The 23,109-nt window shown below is 69.1% G+C and overlaps 1 protein-coding gene across 1 annotated transcript; it reads left to right on the top strand.

The window, feature by feature from the left end:
* The first annotated feature begins 4,111 nt into the window (after window positions 1-4,111).
* Window positions 4,112-22,710, top strand: LOXL4 (lysyl oxidase like 4). The gene is made up of 15 exons (XM_074959545.1): window positions 4,112-4,161; window positions 14,435-14,720; window positions 15,284-15,456; window positions 16,011-16,216; window positions 16,593-16,631; window positions 16,815-17,031; window positions 17,563-17,746; window positions 18,354-18,508; window positions 19,072-19,239; window positions 19,572-19,734; window positions 20,007-20,250; window positions 20,816-20,931; window positions 21,321-21,457; window positions 21,767-21,878; window positions 22,154-22,710. Exons 2-15 carry the CDS (start codon window positions 14,459-14,461, stop codon window positions 22,222-22,224), a joined length of 2,247 nt encoding a protein of 748 aa, XP_074815646.1. The 5' UTR covers window positions 4,112-4,161; window positions 14,435-14,458; the 3' UTR covers window positions 22,225-22,710.
* Window positions 22,711-23,109: the final 399 nt, after the last annotated feature.

The raw sequence follows: 23,109 nt of genomic DNA, 5'->3' as shown, positions 1-23,109 counted from the left end.
ATGGCTTCATCATATTCACATGGTACACCCGGCGGTGGTGGGCCCGGTTCGACAGCTCCACCACATAGTTTACCTCATTGAGCTGCTTGACGACCTTGAACGGGCCCTCCCAGGCGGCCTGTAGTTTGTTCTTTCTCACGGGGATGAGAACCATCACCTGATCCCCGGTGGCGTAGGCACGGGCCCGCGCCGTGCGGTCATACCAGACCTTCTGCTTCCTCTGGGCTCTGGCCAGATTCTCCCTGGCCAGGCCCATGAGTTCAGCCAGTCTCTCTCGGAAGGTCAGGACATACTCCACCACTGACTCTCCATCGGGAGTGGCCTTCCCCTCCCACTCGTCTCTCATCAGGTCCAGGGGGCCCCTCACCCTCCTTCCATATAACAGTTCGAAAGGCGAAAATCCGGTAGACTCCTGGGGCACCTCCCTGTACGCGAACAGCAGGTGAGGTAAGTACTTGTCCCAATCCTGCGGGTGCTGGTTCATAAAGGTTTTCAGCATCATCTTTAGCGTCCCGTTAAACCTCTCCACCAGCCCATTGGACTGGGGGTGATACGCTGAGGCCCAGTCATGCCGGACCCCACATTTCTCCCACAAGCACCGGAGCAGGGCCGACATGAAGTTGGAGCCTTGGTCTGTCAAGACTTCCCTGGGGAACCCCACTCGGCTGAAAATGGTCAGGAGCGCATCTGCCACGGTGTCTGCTTCAATGGAAGCTAAGGGCACTGCCTCGGGGTAGCGGGTGGCGAAATCTACCACCACCAGAATGTATTTCTTCCCCGACCGGGTCGTCTTGCTGAGAGGCCCCACGATGTCCATGGCCACCTTCTGGAAAGGCTCCTCTATGATGGGCAAAGGTCTCAACGCCGCTTTCCCCTTGTCCCGGGCCTTCCCCACCCTCTGACAGGGGTCACAGGATCGGCAATACTGCCGGACGGTGGTAAAGACCCCGGGCCAGTAAAAGTTCTGTAGCAACCTCTGCCGGGTGCGCCGGATTCCCTGGTGCCCTGCGAGGGGGATGTCATGGGCCAGGGACAGGAGCTTGCGGCGGTACTTCTGGGGGACCACCAGCTGCCTCCTGATCCCACAGGACTCCCCTTCCCCTGGGGGAGCCCATTCTCGGTACAGGAACCCCTTCTCCCACAGGAACCTCTCCTGGCAGCCTCTCCTCATGGTCCGTTCCTCACTGAGGTCGGCCAGGTCCCTGAGCTTCTGCAAGGAGGGATCTTTCCTCAACTTGGCCTGGAACTCAGCGGCTGGGGAAGGGATGGGGCCCGGTTCCCCCTCCGTGGCCAGGTCTGAGGCCGCAGCCTCTCTGAGCCGTGCCCCTCGGCGCTCCCTCCCCACCCGAGTAGGGTCTCGCGCCTCCAGTGTGGTACCCTCCCCAGGGTCAGGTCGCAGTGCCCCTCGCCGGCTCTGGCTACGGGTCACAACCAGGGCGGTCTGGGGGTCGCTTGGCCAGTCCTCTAGGTCTCCCCCCATCAAAACTTCAGTGGGCAAATGGTGGTGTACCCCCACATCCGTGGGGCCCTCCTTGGTCCCCCATTTCAGGTGTACCCTTGCCACGGGCACCTTAAATGGGGTCCCGCCCACCCCCGTCAGGGTCAGGTAGGTGTTGGGCACCACCCGATCTGGGGCCACCACCTCGGGCCGGGCCAGCGTCACCTCCGCGCCCGTATCCCAGTATCCATTGACCTTCCTCCCATCCACCTCCAGGGGAACAAGGCACTCTCTCCGGAGGGACAGCCCCGCACCCACCCTGTAAACCGAGCACCCTGAGTCCAGAGCCTCCAGCCCTCTGGCGGGGCTGGCTGGGGGTACTCTTCCCTCCTGAGCAGGTGGCAAACTGGTAGCCCCCCTTTCCTGGGTCGCCTGCCCCTCGTCCAGCTGAGTCCCTACCCAGTTAACCCTGGGTAGGTTGGGTCTGCTCAGTTTGTCCCTGAGCCCGGGGCACTGGGCCCGTACGTGGCCTCTCTGGCCACAGTGATAGCAGCTCAGGTCACGTTGGTCCCCTCGAACGGGTCGGAGGGGCCCGACACCAGGCGTTCCCCTTTGGAGGGGGTTCTCCCTATTTCCCCGCTGGGAGGCCCCATGGTGACTCTCTCTCTGCATCGGGGGGGGCCTGTTCTTTTGGGACTCCTCCCGGCTACCCCCTGACCGACTGTTCACAAACTCGTCGGCCAGCTGCCCTGCATGCTGGGGGTTCGCGAGCTTTTTGTCCACCAGCCACAGCCTCAGGTCGGAAGGGCACTGTTCATACAGGTGCTCCAGTACAAACAGGTCAAGCAGGTCCTCTTTAGTTTGGGCCCCCGCTGTCCACTTGCGGGCATATCCCTGCATCCTGTTGACCAGTTGTAGGTAGGTGACCTCAGGCGTTTTACGCTGACTCCGGAACCTTCTCCGGTACATCTCGGGGGTCAGCCCAAACTCACGGAGCAGGGCCTGTTTGAACAGTTCATAGTCCCCAGCCTCTGGCCCTGTCATCCGGCTGTACACCTCCACGGCTTTGGGGTCTAGTAAAGGGGTGAGGAACTGGAGCCTGTCTGCAGGGTCAACCCTGTGCAGCTCGCAGGCATTCTCAAAGGCCGTCAGGAAGCTATCTATGTCCTCCCCCTCCTTCCGCTGGGCCAGGAAGCACTTATCAAAGCTCCTTGCAGTCTTGGGTCCCCCCTCACTCACCGCAGCCGGGGCCCCACTGCTCCTCAGCCTGGCCAGCTCCAGCTCATGCTGTCTTTGTTTCTCCTTCTCCTGCTGCTCATGTTGACGTTCCCTCTCCTTCTCCTGACGCTCCCTCTCCTTCTCCTGACGCTCCCTCTCCTTCTCCTGACGCTCCCTCTCCTTCTCCTCCTGCTCATGTTGACGTTGTTTCTCCTTCTCCTCCTGCTCATGTTGACGTTGTTTCTCCTCATGTTGACGTTGTTTTTCATGATCCTCCAGCTCCCTCCTTTTCCTCTCCCTCTCCCATTCCAGCCGCATCCGCTCCAGGGATGGGGAGCTCCGCTGGGAGGATCCCCTGCTGGCTGCTGGGGTCAGGGGGCCCTCGGTATTCGCTGGGCTTCCCACAACCCCTCCCCCAGGCATAGGTAGGAAGGGTCTCGGGGTGTCCTGGGCAGCAGTCTGACCCCTCCCAGCCTGGTCAGGCCCCAGGGCCCACGCTGCGTCCGCCGGGCGGCTTCCCTCAGGGACAGGGATCGGGTCATCCAAGCGATCCCTCTCCTCCAGCTGGGCAATCAGCTGTTCCTTGGTGGACCTCCCGACGCGCAGCCCCCTCTGCCTGCACAGCTCCACCAGGTCGCTCTTAAGGCGTTTAGCGTACATCTCCCGGCTGGCCACTCGCAGGCCGGGCAGCTGTCCACGGTTTCCAGGAAAAGCCCCTAGTGTGCCAGTCCTTCTTGAGGTCACCACCTCTTTGCCAGGGTCGAGCTGCAGACTCCTCCGCCCCTGGGACCGCTCGCTGCAATCCCCCGGGGGACCCTGTTACTGCAAAAGTCCTTCTCTCTGGTCACACACTCCCAGGGTTAACCGCCCCCTGGAACCGTCTCTCTCTGAATCTTCAGCACGCCTGGTCCCCGTCAATCCCCCTTCGTTTTACTGTTCCCCAGTCACTTACTGCAGGAAGCGCCGTTCACGGGGTGCAGTAGATCCCACCGCTGCCACCAGTTGTCACGGAGTGTGGGGGAGTCCAGGCCCTGCACCCCTCTTCCTGGGATTCACTGAGACTCTCAGCCAGCCAGTAAAACAGAAGGTTTATTGGACAACAGGAACACAGTCCAAAACAGAGCTTGTGGGTACCCCCAGGACCCCTCAGTGAAGTCCTTCTGGGGGAGCAGGGAGCTTAGACCCCAGCCCTGGGGTTCCCTGTCTTCCTCCACCCCGCCCCAAACTGAAACTAAACCCACCGAGCAGGTTCCCTGCTGCAGCCTCCATCCACATTCCTGGGCAGAGGTGTCACCTCCCCCTCCCCCTCCTGGCTCAGGTGACAGGCTCTCAGGTCTCCCGTCCCCAGGGCACATTCCCAGGTCAACACTCCCCCCTCCCTGCTGCGTCACATCGTCACATCCATAATGGTCCCTTCTGACCTTAAAGTCTATGAGACACATGTAGGGACCAGGGCGTCTCCCCAGGCGAGGCGGAAGCCCAGGGAGGTGGCAACGAGGAGTCAGGTGAGTGACCCTGGAACCAGCGCAGAGGCCAGGCCGGGCTCCCCTACCTGTGTCACGGAGTCCCCGGGCGATGCTCTGGAACTGCTCCCTATGAAGCCAGGCAGGACTCTGGGGAAGTCTCCTCTCTGGGAGCAGCCTGTCTGCAGGACACACAGCTCCCCCGGCTCCACCTTCCTGGGTCTGACCTCGGAGCATTCAGCATCCTCTGCCCCTCCGTGCGCTTCCCACACCCAGTCCGCCCAGGCGGGGTCCTGGGGAAGCCAGAGGGTCCTGCCCCCAACTCCGCAGTCAGACGTGACTCTCAGCCAGCCAGTAAAACAGAGGTTTATTAGACGACAGGAACATGGTCTAACACAGAGCTTGTAGGTGCAGAGAACAGGACCCCTCAGCTGGGTCCATTCTGGGGGGCAGCGAGCCAGACAACCCCGTCTGCCCTTTGCTCCATGTCCCAGCCAGCCCCAAACTGAAACTCCCTCCAGCCCCCCCCTCCTCTGGGTTTTGTCCCTTTCCCGGGCCAGGAGGTCACCTGATTCCTTTGTTCTCCAACCCTTTAGCTCTCACCTTGCAGGGGGGAAGGCCCAGGCCATCAGTGGCCAGGAAACAGGGTGTCGGCCATTCTCTGTGTCCAGACCCCTACACACACCTGCCCTCTAGGGCTCTGCAATGATCATACACCCTTACCCCACCCCCTAGATACTTAAGAACTGCCTAGGGGAAACTGAGGCACCCCCACAATATTCAGAGGAAACATTAAGAACAGTCCCGCTTCATCACAACCTGTCCCAGGGAAGGTGGCGTGAAGCCCCCAAGAAGGGGATACGGGCTGGTGGGGGCCCTGCGAGGGGGGGGAATGGACCACAGGGCCCAGATGAGGGGGCGGCAGACCCGACGGAGGGTCCAGACATTTGTTTTGCTGGACTTTGGAGCCCCAGGAGAGCTGGGACCGGACATGGCTGCAGGGCTGAGAGCCGAGAAGAGGCTGAACGTCATGGGACCGTCAGCAGGGGGCGCCAGGCGCGACGTGCCCCATGCTCAGCCGCAAGGGGCGCGCAGGGGTGAGCTTAGCAATGCCAAGTGCAGTGTGACTCCTGCCCAGCTGGTGCTGCCCCCCCCCCAGCCCATTGGAGCCAGTGGCTTGAGTGCCAGGCGCACCCAGGCCGGCCCTGGGGGGCTCGGCTCCAGAAGGGCCTGTTGGGGGCGGGGGGAGCTCGCCTTCCTGCTGCAGGTGGGCGGCTGCTGCCTTGGGGGATGTGGCCACGTTTGCTGCGCCCCGGGGCGGGGTGGGGAGGACGGAGCAGAGCTCCCAGCTGTGCTGAGTCACCGGCCCGGGGCGTCTCTAGCTCACTGCAGCACCCATGGGGCCAGTGTCCGCGGGGGCAGGGCAGGAGCCACCCCTACGGGCTCAGCACAAGGGGCGGGCTCCTGGTGTCTCCCCCAGGGCCTGCTCTAGGGCACTTTGCTCCTCTGAGTGAGGTGCGGGTGTCGCTGGGTGCCAAGTGGGGACCGTGTGCACGTCAGGTGGTTCAAACCCTTCCTCCTGACCCCTGGACTGTGCACTGCGGGTCAGTGGGTCTCCCATGGGCCCTGCCCAGCCCCATGGTACTCGGGGTGGCCTGTGCGCCTCGGGCTGCTCCCTGCACGGCCGCTGTGCGGTCTGTCCCTGGCACTGCCCAGCCTGGTCTGCCTGAACTCGCCAGAGGGGGGTGGCCCCACCCCATGGCCCCCAGGCAGGCAGCCAGATCCCTTAGGGGCACCCTGTTCTGCAGGATGAAGGCTTGTCCAATGTGCACCACCAGGGGGCAGCAGCATCTCGCCACTGCCCAGAACCGACGAATTCAGTGAACCCCATTGCACCGGAGGGGGCTGCTGCCCGGTGCCCCCGCCTGGTGCCAGGCCGGCCGCAGTCACACGGGGGGCTCCGCAACCATCCTGTTCCCTCTGCTCTGTGCCCCCGCCCGGTGCCAGGCCGGCCGCAGTCACAAGGGGGGGCTCCGCGACCATCCTGTTCCTTCTGCTCTGTGCCCCCCACCCGGTGCCCCCTGCCCAGTGCCAGGCTGGCCGCAGTCACAAGGGGGGGCTCCGCCACCATCCTGTTCCCTCTGCTCTGTGCCCCCCACCCAGTGCCCCCTGCCCAGTGCCAGGCCGGCCGCAGTCACACGGGGGGGCTCCGCGACCATCCTGTTCCCTCTGCTCTGTGCCCCCCACCCGGTGCCCCCTGCCCAGTGCCAGGCCGGCCGCAGTCACACGGGGGGGCTCCGCGACCATCCTGTTCCCTCTGCTCTGTGCCCCCGCCCGGTGCCAGGCCGGCCGCAGTCACACGGGGGGGCTCCGCCACCATCCTGTTCCCTCTGCTCTGTGCCCCCGCCCGGTGCCCCCGCCCGGTGCCAGGCCGGCCGCAGTCACACGGGGGGGCTCCGCCACCATCCTGTTCCCTCTGCTCTGTGCCCCCCACCCGGTGGCCCCTGCCCAGTGCCAGGCCGGCCGCAGTCACACGGGGGGGCTCCGCGACCATCCTGTTCCCTCTGCTCTGTGCTCCTGCCCGGTGCCAGGCCGGCTGCAGTCACATGGGGGGGGTCCGCGACCATCCCGTTCCCCCTGCCCTGTTGCCCCTGCCCTGTTCCCCCTGCCCAGTGCCCCCGCCCGGTGCCAGGCCGGCCACAGTCACACAGGGGGGACCGTGGCCATCCTGTTCCCTCTGCTCTGTGCCCCCGCCCGGTGCCAGGCTGGCCGCAGTCACAAGGGGGGGCTCCGCGACCATCCTGTTCCCTCTGCTCTGTGCCCCCGCCCGGTGCCAGGCCGGCCGCAGTCACACGGGGGGCCTCCGCGACCATCCTGTTCCCTCTGCTCTGTGCCCCCGCCCGGTGCCAGGCTGGCCGCAGTCACACGGGGGGGCTCCGCGACCATCCTGTTCCCTCTGCTCTGTGCCCCCCACCCGGTGCCCTCTGCCCAGTGCCAGGCCGGCCGCAGTCACACGGGGGGGCTCCGCGACCATCCTGTTCCCTCTGCTCTGTGCCCCCGCCCGGTGCCAGGCCGGCTGCAGTCACACGGGGGGGACTCCGCGACCATCCTGGTCCCCCTGCCCTGTGCCCCCTGCCCAGTGCCCCCTGCCCAGTGCCAGGCCGGCCGCAGTCACACAGGGGGGTCCGTGGCCATCCTGTTCCACCTGCTCTGTGCTCCCTGCCCAGTGCCAGGCCGGCTGCAGTCACACTGGGGGGCTCCACGGCCATCCTGTTCCCTCTGCCCTGTGCCCCCGCCTGGTGCCAGGCTGGGCACAGTCACACTGGGGGGCTCCGTGGCCATCCTGTTCCCCCTGCCCTGTGCTCCCTGCCCAGTGCCCCCTGCCCAGTGCCAGGCTGGCTGCAGTCACACGGGGGGGGGTCCGTGACCATCCGTTCCCCCTGCCCTGTTCCCCCTGCCCAGTGCCCCCGCCCGGTGCCAGGCCGGCCACAGTCACCTGGGGGGGACTCCGCGACCATCCTGTTCCCCCTGCCCTGTGCTCCCTGCCCAGTGCCCCCTGCCCGGTGCCAGCCCGGCCGCAGTCACACTCCCAGAGGCCCCACTCCCAGAGCCTCCCACGCCCCAGTGCTGGCAGGAGGAGCCGGGCACTCAGCCGTGCTGAGAATAAAGCCCAGCAAACGGCCGGGCATTCTGGGAGATGCTGGGCTCAGCCCCTAGCACTGGGGGGATCTGTGCGGCGCCCGCCCCTGATCTGGGCCTGCCTGAGGGGGACACCCTAGCCGAGGCTCGTCAGGGTGCCCAGAGCAGCAGCCCCGGTGCTAACGGGCCAGAACAGGGGCTCACGGCGGCAGAGCCTGGATCCTGGTGCCCGGCCCCTGCCTGCCCCTCCTGGGAGCCCGAGGCAGAGCGCTGGGCAGCCAAGGAACAAGGCAGCTGTGGATGGTGCAGGTGGATTGTGGATCACACCCCATCTTCTCCCCTGCCCTGCCCCTGGGGGAAGCTTTGCCTCGCAGGGCTGCTCTGAGCCATGATTCACCAGCCCACGAGGTGGGGGGGGCCCAGACACCCCCCTGAGCCCCTGCCACTGACCCCCACACACATGGGCAGGTCCCCTTGTGCACTTCGGCTGCTGTTCACTGGTCCCTGAAGCCGTGCTCGGGGCCACCAGGTGCAGAGGGTCCCTGGGCCAGTGTTTGCGGCAGTGCCCCTGGCTGGAGGGTCCCAGCTACCTGCTCAGTGTCATGGATCCAGCTGTGCCCCCCGGTGCCAGCCACATCCCCGCCTGCAGGGCTGGAGCAGAGTCCCACTCCCTGGCTGCCCCCCCAACCCCCCCACTGGCCCCCCAGGGCCGGCCTTGGTGTGAGTGTGTCTAGCTCCGGGCTGACCCCTGGCACAGCTCACCCCCAGCCTGCCCGCTCATGGCAACGAGCAGGGTGTGTCCTCACCCATGAGCCGAGCCCTCCCCAGCCAGCGCCCTGTCCCTGAAGATTACAGGGCTCAGTGCCTTGCCCAGCCCTCTTCCTCCCCGGGGACAAGGCTGGATTGAGTGCCCAGCCCGCCCACCTGCCCGAAATAAAACAGCTCCAGACCCAGCTGCACCTGAGCTGCTGAATCAATATTGACTGGCTAAGAATAGCCCCTGCGCCCTCCGGGTGCCTTCAGCGCTTCCTGCCAGCCCCGTGCACGGGGCTGCACGGCCTGTACCTGGGCCCCACAGCCCTCCCTCCCGGCCCCGCCAGCCAGCCCGCGAGGGGCCGGCCCCCGCGCCAGCTCACACCAGCAATGCTGTCGCTGCAGTGCGGGAGTTTTCCTTTCTAGTCCAGTGTTGCCCGCGTAGCTGTCTGCGCAGGCTGCCAGCCCCCATGGTGACAGCCCCCCTTGGGACGTGTCTGTGGGGAGGCCCTGGAGCTTCGCTGGAGTGAGGGAACCCCGGCCAGCCATGGGCTCTGTCCCATTGGCACGGGGGCTGCCGAGAGAAACGCAACAGCCCAAGCCAGTGGTACAGCTAGGTGAGAACCCAGGAGTCCTGCCTAACTCCCCCCCGCCCGCAAAAAAAAACATTAGACCCCTCTCCCCTCCCAGAGCCAGGGAGAGAACCCAGGAGTCCTGCCCCTCCCCCAACAAACTAGACTCCTCTCCCCTCCCAGAGCCAGGGAGAGAACCCAGGAGTCCTGGCTCCCAGCCCTCCCCCTGCAATCTACTAGCCCCCGCTCTCGTCCCAGAGCCAGGTACAGCGGAGTTCTCTAGACCCCTCTTACACCCCTCCCGCTGCTGAGCTGCCCTTGCCGAAATCTCCTTTGGCTCCGGGCAGCTGCCCTGCAGCCCCCTTCCCCATCCCCAAATGCCCCAGCTTTGCCGCCTTGGCGGGCAGCTCTGGGTCCCATGATGGGGGGCTCCCCCCGCCCCCGCTCTGGGTGATGACTGTGGCTCTCCTGGCCCAGCCTGGCCCTGTCTGACTCACATCCCCTCGCATGTCACCACCCACAGCTGGGCAAAGTGGGTACCAAGCACCCAGACAGTGTGAGCCCGGGTGTGAGCGGGCACAGGGCAGAGTATCCCCTGAGCAGCTGGCATCAGGCCTGTCCCCCCCCCTGAACTGGGGAGCTCTGCAGCCCCCCCTGCCCAGCACATGCCAAGCACTCTGCCGGGCACTGCCAGCTCTGCCCATGGGCCCTGCACCCGCTGCCTGACCCCAGGGGTCTCGCTCTGCTGAATTAATGCAGCGCCCAGCCCAGGTGCCCCCCGGCCACCTTAGGCACCATGATCGGCTGCAAGGCACAGCCCAATGCAAAGGGACAAATGCCCTCTGCCCCAACCATCAACCAGGTGGGCCTGCAGCCGGCGCCAGCCAGGGAGCCTTCGTCCAGCCCCTGGGCACCCAGCCCACACCCTTCCTCCCTGCCCTCCAGCAGTGACACTGAGCAGCCCCCTGCCCCAAACCAGCTCCTGCCCCTGGCCCTGAGGCACCCCCAAGAGCAGCACTGAGGGCCCCTGCCCTGACCTGAACCGACCCCTAGCAGCCAAGCACCTCCTGCAAGCCAGACTGGAGGTACGTGGGGGCTCCCTGGGCCTGGCCAGGCGCTGCCCCCCGGCTGCGGGTGCACGTTCCTGGGCCGGGGAGGGGGGGTTGTTTAATTGCACTCTCCAGCCGGGGCTGGGTGGGCACAGAGCTCCCTGGTCACCCATAAATCACAGGTGTCACGGCCTGGGCCCAGAGCGCGATTGGCAGCCCAAGGCCAGGGAGCCGGGGTCCCCGCCCCATGACTGTGCCCGGCTCTGCTCCAGAGTCCTGCCCCAGCTGTGCGGGCTCTGGCCCCGCCTGCAGGTATCACTCTGGGGCTGGCTGGAGGCTGGGTACATCCAGTGCCATGGCCCCGGCGGGGGACCCCATGCAGCAGGGACCGGGGCCAGGGGTTCCCTGGGCAGGGGCAGTGTGGAGAGCCCTGGGAGCCCCGGGCACTGGGCATACTGTGCAGGCGGCTTTGCTGGTCTTTCCTCTCTGCAGGGAGTCAGTGGGCGCCCCGGGCCGCTTGCTCCCCGTACGGAGCTGGGAGCTGGGGGAGCGGGGGGGGACGACTGCTCCCCCCCCCCCCCCCGCGGATGTGGTGATGAGCTCACGGGCTATTCCAGGCCCTGTGGTTCCTGGCTCCTCCCGACGGGAACCTGCTCCTTAAACGCCAAATAAACAGCCCGTGGCCACTGGCACATCCCTGCAAGGCACGGCTGGCGGAACGCAGCTTCCTGTTTATCCCCATCCCACCGCGTGGGCACCGCAGCTCGGGGGGGCGGCTCAAGCAGCGGCCCTTGGGCACCAGAGATGCCATCCCAACACCTGCGATGGCAGTGAGAGCCGCTGGGGACAGATTCAGGGTACAGCAGTCAGGGGAGACCCAGGCTGGGGTAGCAGGTGGCTGTGGGTCGGGCTTGAGCGGCACCGGCAGAGTTGTGGGGACCCCACGGCTGGGACAGCAGGGGGCTGCGGGTCGGGGCTGAGGGGCCCTGGCAGGGCAGAGCGGGGGGACCCCATGGCTGGGACAGCAGGGGGCTGCGGGTCGGGGCTGAGGGGCCCTGGCAGGGCAGAGCGGGGGGGGGACCCCATGGCTGGGACAGCAGGGGGCTGCGGGTCAGGTTTGAGGGGCCCTGGCAGGGCAGAGCGGGGGGACCCCACGGCTGGGACAGCAGGGGGCTGCGGGTCGGGGCTGAGGGGCCCTGGCAGGGCAGAGCGGGGGGACCCCACGGCTGGGACAGCAGGGGGCTGCGGGTCGGGGCTGAGGGGCCCTGGCAGGGCAGAGCGGGGGGACCCCACGGCTGGGACAGCAGGGGGCTGCGGGTCAGGTTGAGGGGCCCTGGCAGGGCAGAGCGGGGGGACCCCACGGCTGGGACAGCAGGGGGCTGCGGGTCGGGGCTGAGGGGCCCTGGCAGGGCAGAGCGGGGGGACCCCACGGCTGGGACAGCAGGGGGCTGCGGGTCGGGGCTGAGGGGCCCTGGCAGGGCAGAGCGGGGGGACCCCACGGCTGGGACAGCAGGGGGCTGCGGGTCGGGGCTGAGGGGCCCTGGCAGGGCAGAGCGGGGGGACCCCACGGCTGGGACAGCAGGGGGCTGCGGGTCAGGTTGAGGGGCCCTGGCAGGGCAGAGCGGGGGGACCCCACGGCTGGGACAGCAGGGGGCTGCGGGTCGGGGCTGAGGGGCCCTGGCAGGGCAGAGCGGGGGGACCCCACGGCTGGGACAGCAGGGGGCTGCGGGTCGGGGTTGAGGGGCCCTGGCAGGGCAGAGCGGGGGGACCCCACGGCTGGGACAGCAGGGGGCTGCGGGTCGGGGCTGAGGGGCCCTGGCAGGGCAGAGCGGGGGGACCCCACGGCTGGGACAGCAGGGGGCTGCGGGTCAGGGCTGAGGGGCCCTGGCAGGGCAGAGCGGGGGGACCCCACGGCTGGGACAGCAGGGGGCTGCGGGTCGGGGCTGAGGGGCCCTGGCAGGGCAGAGCGGGGGGACCCCACGGCTGGGACAGCAGGGGGCTGCGGGTCGGGGCTGAGGGGCACTGGCAGGGCTGATGGAGGGTCAGAGTAACAGCACAAAGGTGGCCTGGGGCGAGAGCCCTGCCCACCCCCACCCTGGTAGGTGTTGGGTCACCCCCTGTCTGGTTGCTCAGAGCAGGGCTGGCAGGGGTCCCGGGTGCCAGTGCCAGCCGGTGACCAGTCTGGCCCCCGGGTCAGTGAGGAGAGCCCAGGGCCGGCTGCGTGACATGGGGCTCTCCCAGCGGGGCTGGCTCCGGGCTCCGGGCACCGGGCCCCTGGCGGGTGGCTCATTCGGGCCCAGAGGGTTTCTAACCTCGGCAAATTGCTCCTTTCTGGGCGTGCCCATGAACTCCCAGCCGGGAGGCCCAGGAGCTCGGCCCAGGTAGGGGGCTGGGGGTTCAGCCCAGGCAGGAGGTTTTGAGGAGGGAGGCCTGGCCTGGATGGAGGGGTTCAGTGGGCAGGCAGGTGGCTGGGGGTAGGGTGACCAGATGTCCCGATTTTTGAGTCTTTTTCTTATATAGGCTCCTATTACCCCCCACTCCCTTCCCGATTTTTCACATTTGCTCTCTGGTCACACTAGCTGGGGGGCAGGCGGGGTCCCAGCCCAGGGCATCCCAGCAAGAGTCAGGGACCAGGTGGGGGCTGGGGAGGCCCGACAGGGGGCCCAGCGGGGGGCAAGGGGCCAGATGGGGGGAGAGGTGGGGGTCGGGGGGCCCCAGCGCATCGGGGGGCAGGGGGCCCGATGCGGGGACAGGCGGGGTTCGGGGGGCAGGCGGGGGGGCAGGTGGAGACCAGGGGCGCCGGGGGGCCCGGCGGGGATCAGGGGGCAGGCGGGGGCCCGTCGGCCCGATGGGGGGACAGGCGGGGGTCGGGGGGCCCCAGCGCATCGGGAGGCAGGCGGGGGGGGGCAGGTGGGGACCAGGGGCGCCGGGGGGCCCGGCGGGGATCAGGGGGCAGGCGGGGGCCCGGCGGGGGGCAGGCGCGGCTCGGAGGGTGGGGCGCGGGGACCCGCTGGCTCTGCGCCCGCCGGTGCGGAACCTGCTGGCGCGGAGCCTCCCCGGGGCCGGGCTCAGGCGGGGGCTGCCCGGAGCGGGGCCGGGGCGGCTGCCGGGATAAAAGGCCGGGCGGGCCGGGCCCCAGCAGCTCGTCCGTCCCCTCGGTCCTGCCTGGCCCGGCCCGCGCGGTGAGTGGCGGGGAGCGCCGGGATCGGGGCCCTGGTGCCGGGCGCTGTGCACAGGGGGTGTTGGAGGGCACAGGGTGGATGTGGGGCTGTTGGGGGGCATTGGGGGCACAGGGTGGGGGGGATGTTGGGGGCACAGGGTGGATGGGGGGCTGTTGGGGGGCATTGGGAGCACAGGGTGGGGGGATGTGGGGGCACAGGGTGGATGTGGGGCTGTTGGGGGGCACAGGGTGGGGGAAGTGGGGCCATTGGGGGGCAGGTGGGGGATGTAGGGACATTGGGGGGCACAGGGTGGATGTAGGGCTGTTGGGGGGCACAGGGTGGGAGGATGTGGGAGCATTGGGGGGTCGCAGGTACGGGATGTGGGGCTGTTGGGGGGGACACCCGGTAGGGGGATATGGGGTGCAGGCGGGGGGATGTGGGGGCCAAGGGGGGCACAGGGCGGGTGGGAGGATGTGGGGGATTTGTAAGCAGGAGGTTGTGGGGGGCACAGGATGCGTGGGGGGGTCAGGCTGGGACTGGCAGTGGCTCTGCCTGGGGGCGCAGGGAGTAGTTCGGGGGGCAGCAGCCGCTGTCACCTTATCGCTGGTTACGGTGGGGGAGGTGTCAGTGCTGGGCCAGGCAGCCCCCCAGCGACCGGGCAGCGGGCTCTGGGGGAGACGGGCATGACACCTGCGGGGGGTCTGAGCTGGGTCGCGCTGGGGGCACTGGCTGCGTGGCTCAGTGGGTGGCAGTGCCAGGGCTGGGCTGGGCATGGGCAGCGCCTGCTCCCATTAGCCGCTCCTTGGATCTTTGCCAGCAGCTACCTGGGCTGTTGATTTCTGGGACCCTCGCTCCCCCGGTCCTCCAGCGCACCAGGGCTTTGCGCTCGTGGGGTCCCTGCCCGCGCATGGGGTCCAGCCTGCTCGGGGTGGCTGTCCGGCTGTGACGGTTGCAGGGTGAGGTGGGGCCAGCGCTCCTCTCTGGCACCTGGGGGCGAGACTTGCAGCCACACCCCTAGAGGGGAAAGGCCCCATCCCAAACCGTGCCCCCAAGCCAGTCTGTCCCCCTGGAATCAGTGGGATGGGGCGCCCCTGGGGACCCCTGCCAGGCCCAGACCCCTGCCATGCCACGCTGTTTCTAGGAGTCTGTCTGGGGAGGATCAGTGATGCTGGCTGGACCCGTCCCCACCCTGCTGCTGCTGTGCCTGGCGACCCCCAGCTGGCAGCAGCCCCCACAGGTTTGGGTGCGGCTGGTGGGGGCCAGGAGCCAGGCTGGCGAGGGGCGGCTGGAGGTGCTGTACGATGGGCAGTGGGGGACCGTGTGTGACGACGACTTCGACATCCACGTGGCCAGCGTGGCCTGCAGGGAGCTGGGCTTTGAGTCGGCCGTGACGTGGGCCCACAGCGCCAAGTATGGCCGAGGGGAAGGTAAGGCTGCGCCCCCCTGCTCACGCATGGCTCCCAGGCATACCCCCAGCCCACGCAGGGCACCGGCTACCCCAGAATGGAGTGCGGGCTCCTGTGGCTGGAGATATGGGGGTGAGAGCCCCCCAGCTGCAGAACTCTCCCCTCCCCAAGGCCTAGTGCTCGCTGTGGGGCAGCTCCCAGCAACTCCAGCCCTGGCCTGTCCCAGCAGGGGGCGCTGTGGGGGGCAGGGCATTGGTTGTGGGGGGAGGTGCTGGCTACTCCCAGCAGGGGGTGCTGTGGGAGCCGGGGGGTGGTGGCGATGTGGTCAGAAGCACAGCCCCTGAGTTCTCCCAGGGGGTGGGGTGTCTGCTAGTAATTTGGGGCATCCCATTTAGTACCCCATGGTCAGTGAGCCCCCTGCAGTCCCCCCGCCCAATGCTTTTGGGGGCAGGGGCTGCTGGCCTGGGGCCCTGTTGCTGAGCCCATGTGGGGAGGGGGTGTCCCAGCCCAGGGCCCCTTCCAGGCCCCGGGGCTGCCAGAGCTCCTGGCCCGGGCCCGTCATTGACCCGCCCCTGCTGCGTCAGGCCCCGTCTGGCTGGATAACGTGCGCTGTGCCGGCACCGAGCGCTCCCTGGCCGAGTGCGACTCCAACGGCTGGGGCGTGAGCGACTGCCACCACGGAGAGGACGCCGGCGTCGTGTGCTCGGGCCGGCACCCGCCCGGTGCCCCTGCCCCGGGCCCAGCCGCCAGCCTGCAGGTGAGCGGGGACCGGGCTCACGGGGTCCTGGGGCTGGCTGGGGGCGCTTCCCGCCTGGGGCTCCTGCTGCCGGTCGCCCTGCCCTAGTGGAACGGCGCCCGCCAGAGCCGGCAGGGAAGGGCCTTCGCACCGCAGCGCAGGGCCAGGGCATCCCTGGTTTGCCGGGCCAGGAGCTTCAGCTGCTCTGACCCATGTAACAGGCCCGAGCCCCGCGCCCAGGAGCCACGGACCGGGGGTGCAAAGCAGGAGTGCTGGGGGGAGGACAGCCCAGGCCCATGGGGGCAGATCCCTGCTGTGACTCCGGCCTTCAGCTCCCCTCCCTGCTCCCTCCTGTCCCTCCCCAGGCCTTCCCCCACAGCCCTGCCGGTGCCCCTTGCTCCCGACCCGCAGCCCTGGGCATCCTCCCGCCACCCCTCCATGCGCTGCCTTGCCCAGCTTCCCCCAGTCCTACAGAGCTGGTGTCAGCCCCAGCCCCGAGTGCTCTCTTCCGCCTGGGCCCCAGGGGCTGCCCATGTTTCCTGGGCCCATCTCACCCGGTATCTGGCCTGGGGCAGGGAAGGAAGCTGGAGGAGGTGCGGCTCAAGCCCGTCCTGGCCTGGGCTAAGCTGAGCATGCCCATCAGCGAGGGCGTGGTGGAGGTGAAGCATGAGGGGCGCTGGAGGCAGGTGTGTGGCGCCGGCTGGACCAGGAACAGCAGCCGCGTGGTGTGCGGGATGCTGGGCTTCCCCCGGGAGAAGCGGCTCAACACCGGCTTCTACAGGTAGCACCGGGCGGGTGCAGAGCGGGGCGGGGGGCGCCTGCGGTCAGGGCCGCGTGGCTGGCTGGGGGGGGTCCGGGCAGGTCCCCTCGCAACGGTCTGAGGTGCTGAGACGAGATGGCGCGGGAGGGGTCCAAGGTCACAGAAGGTTGAGTGTTGCACCCGCGTGCGCATTGGTGCGAGGGGTGGGTCACAGGCTCCCTGGGCTGTGAAGTCCTGGATCCAAGGATGAGGCGGAAGACATGCAGACCCCTGGGGGGGCGCAGGGGTGGGGGGCGGAGGGCGCGGCGACCCCTGCGCAGGGGTGGGGGCGGAGGGCACGGTGACCCCTGTGGGGGCTGCCCACGGCCCTGCTGACCGGCCCTTTCGAACCCTGCAGGAAGCTCTGGAACCTGCAGCTGAAGGATCCCAAGTCGAGGTATGGACCCGTCCCTGCCTGAGCGCTCCCGTCTGGGGCCAACCCGCCGGGTGCCAGGCTTCCCACGGGGTGCGCCCGTCCCATGGGGCGGCTGCACCTCGCTAGGGGTGCCCCTAGAGCCGGGTGCTGTTGGCGCCGGCCGGGCAGGACCTGGCTTGGGCTGACCTGACCCCTGGTTCGCAGCCTGAGGACCCTGAGCCGGAAGAACGCGTTCTGGATCCACCGGGTCAGCTGCCTGGGCACGGAGCCCCACCTGTCCCACTGCCCGGTGCAGGTGTCCCCTGCCAGCTGGCTCCAGCCCGCCTGCGCCCGCGGCATGCACGCCGTCGTCAGCTGCGTCCCGGGCGCCGAGTTCCAGAAAGCCAAGGCCAAGCCGTTCCGCCAGGGCCTGCACGCAGAGGTGAGCCCTGCCAGAGCCACGGCCCCGGGTCTGGGGGGCACGGGGGGAGACCCTATGAGAGCCCCCGGCCCCGAGGGAATGGGCCGCAGCACAGCGTGGGCCGGGGGTGGGAAAACGATTCCTCTTGGGACTGACGTCAGCAGCCCAAACCGAGCAACGGTTCCGGAGGGGAGCGAGGCCACACACCGGCGGGGGGGTGGGGACTCCTGGCTGCTCCTGTCCCAGCAGGGGGTGCTGTGGGGGGCGGGGCAGGAGCTGGTTGTAGGGGGAGCTCCCGCTACTCCAGCCCTGTTCTGTCCCAGCAGGGGATGCTGGGGGGACGCAGGGTGTTGGGTGGGGTGGGGGCTCCAGGCTGCTCCAGTCCCAGCCTGTACCAGCAGGGGGCGCTGTGGGGAGCAGGGCAGGAGCTGGCTGTGGGGGGCCCTGGCTACAGGCCGGACCCCAGCTCTCTACCCCAGCCATTCCCCGGGGGGGGGGTGTGTGCACAAACACATTTGGCCCCTCCTAACCCCTCCCCCCCCGCTCTTGCAGGGGCCCCAGGTGCGTCTCCGGGCTGGCGCCCAGGTGGGCGAGGGCCGGGTGGAGGTGCTGCACCGTGGCCACTGGGGCACCGTGTGCGACGAAAAGTGGAACCTGCTCGCAGCCAGCGTGGTGTGTCGGCAGCTGGGCTACGGGACGGCCAGGCAGGCCCTGGCGGGGGCCCAGCTGGGCCAGGGTGAGCCGACTGGAAGGAGCCAGCGTGTGGGGAGCCGCGGTGTTGGAGACCTGGGGGGGTGCTGGGGCCCCACTCCCATGTGCCTGTGTCCCAGGAGCAGTTATGGGGGTGTAGCGGACGAGCCACTGAGGGTGAGCTCTGGGGAGGCATGGGGGTCCCTCTGCAAAGGGCATTGGGGTGTCCAGGTCTGGGCTCCCCAGTGGCAAAGGGCCCTGGGATGGAGCAGAACCGGCAGGGAGAGCCTGGAGCTTCGGGCTGGGCAGCGTCTGGGAGGGACGAGGGAGAGCGGCTGGATCCCGGCGTGAGGCCTTCGGGAGCCGGGCACACCAGGGACCGGCAGCCAGGCCCGGTCCAGTCCCCAATGTGCTGGGCGGCTGGGGAGCCCCAGGACAAGCTCCCGGGGAGGGGGGATTCCCCGGCTCTCCATGGCTCAGCCCCTGAGGCCTGTCTGAGGCTGGGGGGCTCTGGCCTGTGCTCTGCAGGAGGCCAGGCTGGAGGGAGGCGGGAGCTGCCCTGTGCAGGGAGCCCCTTGGGCAGCGCCGGGGCGGGGATGGGGTCCCTGCAGGCCCCAGGGGTGAGTCAGGCTGACGCTGGGCTCTGGCTCCAGGCCTGGGCCCCATCCACATGACCGAGGTGCAGTGCACAGGCTCCGAGCGCTCAGTCCACGAGTGCCGCTTCCAGGAGGCAGCGCAGAGCGGCTGCCGGCATGAGGCCGACGCTGCCGTCCGGTGCAACGTGCCGCGCATGGACTACCAGAGCCAGGTGAGCCCCTGTGGCCCCTGGGGGCGGTCAGTCATGCTGCGGGGTGCCGAGGTGTGGGGCGCATAGCTAGGGAGGGGGCAGTGTGGCGCCATCTAGAAGCGGGTAGCCTGGGGTGGGGTAGGTGCCATGGGGTACAGTGGGGCAGGGAGGCCTGCGGGAGTGGGCACTGGGGGGTGCTGGAAGGTCTTGGGGAGTGGGTGCCATGGGGCACTTCTGGGGGAGTGGGTGCTGGGAGGTGCTGTGGGACGCTCAGGGGCCTGGGGGAGTGGGCACTGGGGGGTGCTGGAAGGTCTTGGGGAGTGAGTGCCGTGGGGCACTTCTGGGGGAGTGGGTGCCAGGGGGTGCTGGGGGACACTGCAGGAGCAGAGGGTGGCACAAGGAACCATGGGGAGGATGCCACAGGCTGAAGGAGGTGGTGAATGACATGGAGGGAGACATGGGGTGGGGCAGGCAGCCGGTGTGGGGGCCCCCAGGTGCCTTAGCTGGGGTGGGGGTCTCCAGCCCTCCAGTGGCTCTCCCCGGGCTGGGGGGAAGAGCTGGCAGCTAACCCCTGCTCTGCCCAGGTGCGCCTGGTGGGGGGCCGTAGCCCCGAGGAGGGTGTGGTGGAAGTGCTGGTACCGGTGGGGGGTGCCCTGAAGTGGGGCTCCGTGTGTGGTGAACGGTGGGGGCTGAATGAGGCCATGGTAGTCTGCAGACAGCTGGGGCTGGGCTTCGCCAGCCACGCCCTCCAGGTGAGTCCCAGAGCTGTGGGGGGGGCTGTGCCCAGGCTGGGGGGGATGCATGGGGGAGCCCTGGGCCCTGGTGTCAGGGGATGTTGTTGGGGGGAGGGGATAGTGGGGAGGGGCAGGGCAGGACCCCAGGTGCTGTGGTGTCGAGGGGCAGGATGGGGAGGGGGCTGGCATCAATGGTGGGAATGGGGGGGGCCCTGGCGTCGAGGGGCAGGATGGGGAGGGGGCTGGCATCAATGGTGGGGATGGGGGGGGCCCTGGCATTGATGGGCAGGCTGGCCCTGGGCTCTTGTGTCCCCGCTGAGCACTGGGGCGTCTCTCTTTTCCCCCCCCAGGAGACCTGGTACTGGCAGGGCAGCCCGGAGGCGGGCGAGGTGGTGATGAGCGGCGTGCACTGCGCGGGCACTGAGCTCAGCATCCAGCAATGCCAGCGCCACGGCCCCGTGCACTGCCCGGCTGGTGGTGGGCGCTTCTCTGCCGGGGTCAGCTGCACCGACAGTGAGTGACGGGCCTGCCTGCCTTGGTGGGTGGGGGCAGCAGGTGTCGCGTCCCCAGGGCGGGGGTGGGATTGGGGATTTCCTTGGCAGTCAGCCCCCTCGATCTCACCCAGCCGAGCCAGGCGAGTCCTCGGCGGCCGCCGGCGGGGGGCAGCTGGGCCGCAGGGGCCGGGCGGTAACGTCCCAGCTCTGCACCTGCCGGGGCCGGGGGGGCCCTGCACGGCCCAGTGTCCCAAGGGAAGCCAGGCCAGCCTGACGCCGCGGATCCTGCAGCCGCCCCGGACCTGGTGCTGGACGCGCAGCTGGTGCAGGAGACGGGCTACCTGGAGGAGCGGCCGCTCGCCATGCTGCACTGCGCCCACGAGGAGCACTGCCTCTCGCACTCGGCCGACCACGCCAGCTGGCCCGACGGGCACCGGCGTCTGCTGCGCTTCTCCTCCCGGATCCACAACCTGGGCCGAGCCGACTTCCGGCCCCAGACCGGCCGCCACGCCTGGGTCTGGCACCAGTGCCACAGGTGAGCGCCCCCCGCGGGGCTCTGGGGCTGCCTGGGCCCCCAGGGATGCCAGCTCCCCAGTGCAGCAGCTGTGAGCAGCACCCGGAGCTAGGGCTGCTGGCCGGGTGCCCGGGCAGACGAGGAGAGGAACCAGAGCTAGCAGCAGGGCTCTGGGCCGTGCCCAGCGAGCCAGAGCCCCACGCCCGGGCCTCACATGGCCCCCGGCTGGCTGTCCCCTGCTCCCCAGCTGGCTCTGTGGTGCCGGCCCCGCCTGGTGTAATTGGCAGCATCTGGGCCAGGACTGTCATTACGGCTTTATTTGGATGCAGAGCTGTAATTCCGGGCCCAGCCGTCGGCCCCTGGCCCCCACCCCCAGCAGCTCCCTCCTGCCCTCCCCGGCCAGGGGTCTGGCTCTGCCCACTGCAGGGGGGCTTCCCCGAAACACCCAGGGGCTTCACCCTCCAGCCTCCCTGTCCCGCTCACCAAGCAGGGGAGACCTGGCCCGATGCCTGGAGCAGGTCTGGGGGGGGCACTGCTCCTCCCCCCCCCGTGCGCTCAGCTGCCTGCCCCCTCTCGTCCCCCACAGGCACTACCACAGCATCGAGGTTTTCACCCACTACGACCTGCTGACGCTCAACGGCTCCAGGGTGGCCGAGGGGCACAAGGCCAGCTTCTGCCTCGAGGACACCAACTGCCCCCCAGGTGTGGGCCGGGCTCTCGGTAACCCCTCCTCAGACCCAGCGCCCCCCCCAGCCAGTGCCCTGCCCCCTGCTGGGAGCTCCCCCCATAGCCAGCCCCCTGCTGGGAGCTCCCCCCACAGCCAGCCCTGCCCTGCCCCCCACAGTGCCCCCTGCTGGGAGCTCCCCCCACAGCCAGCGCCCTGCCCCGCCCCCCACAGCGCCCCCTGCTGGGAGAGGGCAGGGCTGCATGGTGAAGAGCATGGAGTAGCCGGGAGCTCCCCGCACAGCCAGCAGCCCCGAAGGGAGAGCTCTCCGCTGCGTGGTGGGTGTGTGGGGGAGGGAAGCGGGTGCTGGGGGGACTGGGGGAGGGGGGCTGCCTGAGTCCTCCTGTCCCCTCACCGTCTCCCCCAGGGCTGCAGCGGCGCTTTGCATGTGCCAACTTCGGGGAGCAGGGGGTGAGTGCGGGGTGCTGGGACACCTACCGGCACGACATCGACTGCCAGTGGGTGGACATCAGCGACGTGGGGCCCGGCAGCTACGTCTTACAGGTAGGAGCCGCGTGCCCGGGGCCGGGGCAAAGGTCTGTCTGCGCTGCCCTCCCCGGTCTGCGCCTCCCCCAGGGCCCGCTCAGGGCCTGGCTGCGTCCTGGGAGCTGGCCTGGGCCAGAGGCCAGAGCCCCGACTCCTGCGCCCGCAGCTGGGAGCAGCGGGTGAGGGGCCGGGGGCCCTGGTGTGAGGCTGGCCCGGCCCCCGCCCCTCTCCCACCAGCCCGGGCACCAGCTCTGCACGCCTGGCCTTGCCCCCCCGCGGGCTCCCTGCCCCTCCTCTCTCCTCCCTCCCCTCCCCTCTCCTGCCCAGGTGGTCGTGAACCCCGAGCACGAGGTGGCCGAGTCCGATTTCTCCAACAACGTGATGCGGTGCCAGTGCAGGTACGACGGGCACCGCGCCTGGCTGCACGGCTGCCACACAGGTAACGGGCAGCGCCTGGGGCGGCGGGGCAGGGCCCCGGGGGGGCGGGGGAGCGGGGCCGGCTGGGCCTACGGGAGGCAGCTGGAGGGGCAGCCGGCCCAGCCCGGGGCCAAGGAGGGCTGGGGTAGCTGAGCCCCTCTAGCCCAGCTGGCAGCATGCCCCTTGGGGGAGCGACCGGGGGCACCAGGCCCCCAGGGGACAGGCCCTGTGCCCCTCCCCCGCCCAGCCAGGCAGGGGGGTGCAGGCCCCCCCTCACCCGCCCCCTCCTCTCCCCAGGTGACCAGTACAGCGCCGACGCCGTCCGAGAGCTGGAGCAGCAGCAGCGCCTGGCCAGTAACCTCCTCTGACGCGTGTGGGGCGGAGCGGAGCCCTGGAGTCAGCAGCTGCCCGGGGGCCGGGGGAGCAGCCCGAAAGGGGGCGGCGTGGGGCTGAGCGCTGCCCCCTGCACAGCAGCCGCAGGGGGGAGGCTGGACACTGCCTCCCTGTGCTTGGGCCTTCCTGCCAGCCCCGGGGCTCCCCCGAGAGCACCCCCACAAAGGCCCCTCTGGGCTGGGGGGCAGCTTCTCTCCTGGGCCGGTGCTGGGGTGGCACGCCAGGCCTGCCCCCCCAACTCCTGGTGGTTGTCCCCCTGGCCCCTGGCCCTCCCGCGCTGGGGCAGCCGTGACTGCACTCAGGGAGCCTTGGTATTTATTGGTGCTGGAGGGCGAAGGGGGCTGGTGCTCACCTAGGGCCCGGGGGGCACCATGGAAGCCAGCAGCCGCGCACCACGGGGGTGGGCACCACAACTCACGCTCCAGCAGGAGCCTGCCTCTGCATTCCATCCCAGGCCGACTACCTCAGCCGCCCCAGGGGCCAGCACAACCCCGTGCCCGTGGGGCCCAGGCCCCCTTGTCTCAGGAGCGGCCGCGGGCCTACCCCCACGTGTGCTAGCACTAGCGTGTCACTAATAAAAGTTCTGTGCAAGTCAAAGGCTGGTGTCTGGATCCAGGGGGGTGCTGGGGTGGAGTGGAAACTGTCCATAATATTTTGTGTGAATAGCATGTGCGTGCCTCAGTTTCCCTGGGGTGGTGCCTGGTTAACGGGGTGGGAGTGTTTGCTCTTTGCAGAGACCCAGAGCTAGAGGTGGGACTGTGCCCCAGCTGTGTGGGGCCTGGGCCTAGGAGAGAAGGGCCCAGCCATGTGGTACCTAGCAACCCAAGGGCCCACCCTCTGCAGGAAGCCAGCCAGGTTCG

Source organism: Natator depressus, chromosome 7 (genome assembly GCF_965152275.1).
Source record: "Natator depressus isolate rNatDep1 chromosome 7, rNatDep2.hap1, whole genome shotgun sequence".
Taxonomy (NCBI): domain Eukaryota; kingdom Metazoa; phylum Chordata; order Testudines; family Cheloniidae; genus Natator; species Natator depressus.
Note: the sequence above shows the minus strand (reverse complement) of the source record. Positions and strands in the feature narration are given on the sequence as shown.